The sequence below is a fragment of the Etheostoma cragini genome, unplaced genomic scaffold (genome assembly GCF_013103735.1).
Source record: "Etheostoma cragini isolate CJK2018 unplaced genomic scaffold, CSU_Ecrag_1.0 ScbMSFa_3425, whole genome shotgun sequence".
NCBI lineage: Eukaryota > Metazoa > Chordata > Actinopteri > Perciformes > Percidae > Etheostoma > Etheostoma cragini.
In genome coordinates, this window is record NW_023267693.1 from 1 (window position 1) to 2,306 (window position 2,306).

At 46.2% G+C, this 2,306-nt stretch overlaps 1 protein-coding gene across 1 annotated transcript; it reads left to right on the plus strand.

Moving 5' to 3' along the window:
- Positions 1–427: 427 nt before the first annotated feature.
- On the plus strand, positions 428–1,588 carry LOC117940833 (dynein heavy chain 17, axonemal-like; the record flags this gene model as incomplete). Its single annotated transcript, XM_034865965.1, has 4 exons — positions 428–554; positions 645–794; positions 1,107–1,184; positions 1,358–1,588. Coding segments are annotated over exons 1-4 (573 nt in total), but the record flags the coding sequence as incomplete, so codon positions are not given.
- Between the last annotated feature and the right edge of the window lie 718 nt (positions 1,589–2,306).

The following is a 2,306-nucleotide window of genomic DNA, read 5'->3' on the forward strand; positions in this document are numbered from 1 at the left end:
TGATTGGCTGCTTAGAAATTAAGTGTTAACGAGCAGTTGGACAGGTGTACCTAATAAAGTGGCCGGTGAGTGTAAATCCCTGCTTTCACCTCCACTGAGTAACGTGGGGCTAAGGTTTGATCTCAAGTGGGACAGTCTCCAGCTGACAGGAAGTCCCAGAAACACTGCGGTGTGATTCGGATTTAATAAAATGTTATAATCCGACCCAAATACCAGCTGGTCCCGGGTCCCCGGTCTCCGGGTGTTCTAATTAAGACAGAGTAGCTCTCATAAAGCTCTACATGGGATAGAGAGTAGAATAGAAAGCCTTTAGTGTCATTATACACAACGAGGTGGAAGCAAAACCTTTACCGTGTCAACACTAAGAAATATATATATATATAATATATACATAAATAAAAATATAAACTCTGTTTTGTGATTGGCAGCTGGGGGACAACATGGCGGCTGTGATGGAGGAAGTGCGTCTGTTGTGGATCAGGTCTGAGTTCTACTGTAAAACCTGCAGGATGGTGGTCCTGCTGCAGGAGATCTGCAACCTCTTCATACTGATGGTACACACACACACACACACACACACACACATACAGAGAGAGACACACACACGGTTGCTTCATCGTCTTCATTATGTTCTGCTGCTGCAGAGCAGGAAGTTCCTGCGTGGGGAGGAGGTGATGCGTTGCCTGGTGTCAGACCCAGGCCCGGTGCTGGATGATGTCAGACTAGTGATCTGGACCCTGCAGACGCTGAAACAGGCGTACCACCAGAGCAGGACCCAGCTGGAGGATCAGCAGGTACCACTGCACACTAGGCCTGAACCAATCACGCAAAAATAGGAACCACCATTGTTTATCTTAGGACTGACGTGACGATCCTCCGCCACGAGGCTTTTCTCACCGAGCGTGATGCTTATTGCAGACGAACCTTGACAAGACAAAACTAATCGGCTCTACCAAACAACAAAACTGATTTATTTGGCCCCTAGGGCTCATTACTCATCAGCACGAGCCTGTAGACACAGAGGCTCCAATGGAGGTGACCTAGGTCACATCACGTGTTGTTGTTGTTGTTGATTCAGCTGTGTGTATCTGCCTGTCTGACTGTAGCACAGCTGCTGGGACTTCCCTTCACACCTGGTCTTCTTTCAGCTGGACAACTTCCTGCTGCATATGCACAGCATCCAGGTACACACACACACTCACACAAACACACGCACACACAGACAAACAGACACATGCATACACACACACAGAGACAAACACACACACACACAGACAAGTCTTTCTTTCTCCTCTTTTCAGAGGACAACAGCTGTTTTCATTCCGGTCTACGTTGTTGCTTATCTCCCCCCCTGCAGGAGGTGTTCAGTGTGAGCCTGCAGCTGTACCAGTTGGACCAGACGGTGCTGTTGGGGGTGCGAGGCAGGATGTGGTCTGACATGGTTCAGGGAGTGTATCAGGACTTCCTGTGTCATGTGATCGTTCTGTCAGACTTCACCCGTGACCCCACCGACCCCGAGGACCAGGTGACATGCAGATACATACACACACTACACAGGATGAGACAATACTGCAATGAAGAGTGCAAAGTATGCAGGAGTAAATTATAATTATGAGTTATTATTTTAATTATAGAGCCTAGTGCAAAGTATGCTGGGATAAATAGTGTTATGTTATTATTTGTTCATTGTTCGTTTAATAGTCGAGTCAGAAGACGTTTGGACAATAAACTCCAACAGAATGTGGAGTTAAACTGGACGGCCCGGTCCCCTCTGAGTAGTTCTACTTGTTTAATACATACTGTATATTATCTTCATTTTTGTAAATCGATGCGACGGAAACACAGCACCTCCCCCCCCTTCTCACCTAGCTGTCCTGTCAAAAATTAAAGGCGGAAAAGCCCCAAAAATAATCTTTAAAAACAATAAAGAAACCCAACAACAACCAGACATTGTGAAGGTGAGATTTAGAAACCCTCTGAGGGTTAATACACTGAAAGGAAGAGAAAAATAATAAGTCCTGAAATCTACAATTTAAACACAAGGAAGCACGAGGACTTAAAAACAAGCATTCATGAAACAAGAGCATAGATTATATTTAGAGAATACAGATTATAATGAGGACGGGTCTGTGTGTGGGAGTCGGAATGAGACAGGACAGCCTACGTTAATCTGATATAAATCCAGACTCTTCCTCTTCCTCCTCCTCCTCCTTCTCCTCCTCCTCCTCTTCCTCCTCCTCTTCCTGGTCCTCTTCCTCCTCTTCCTCCTCCTCCTCCTCCTCCTGGTCCTCCTCCTCTTCCTCCTC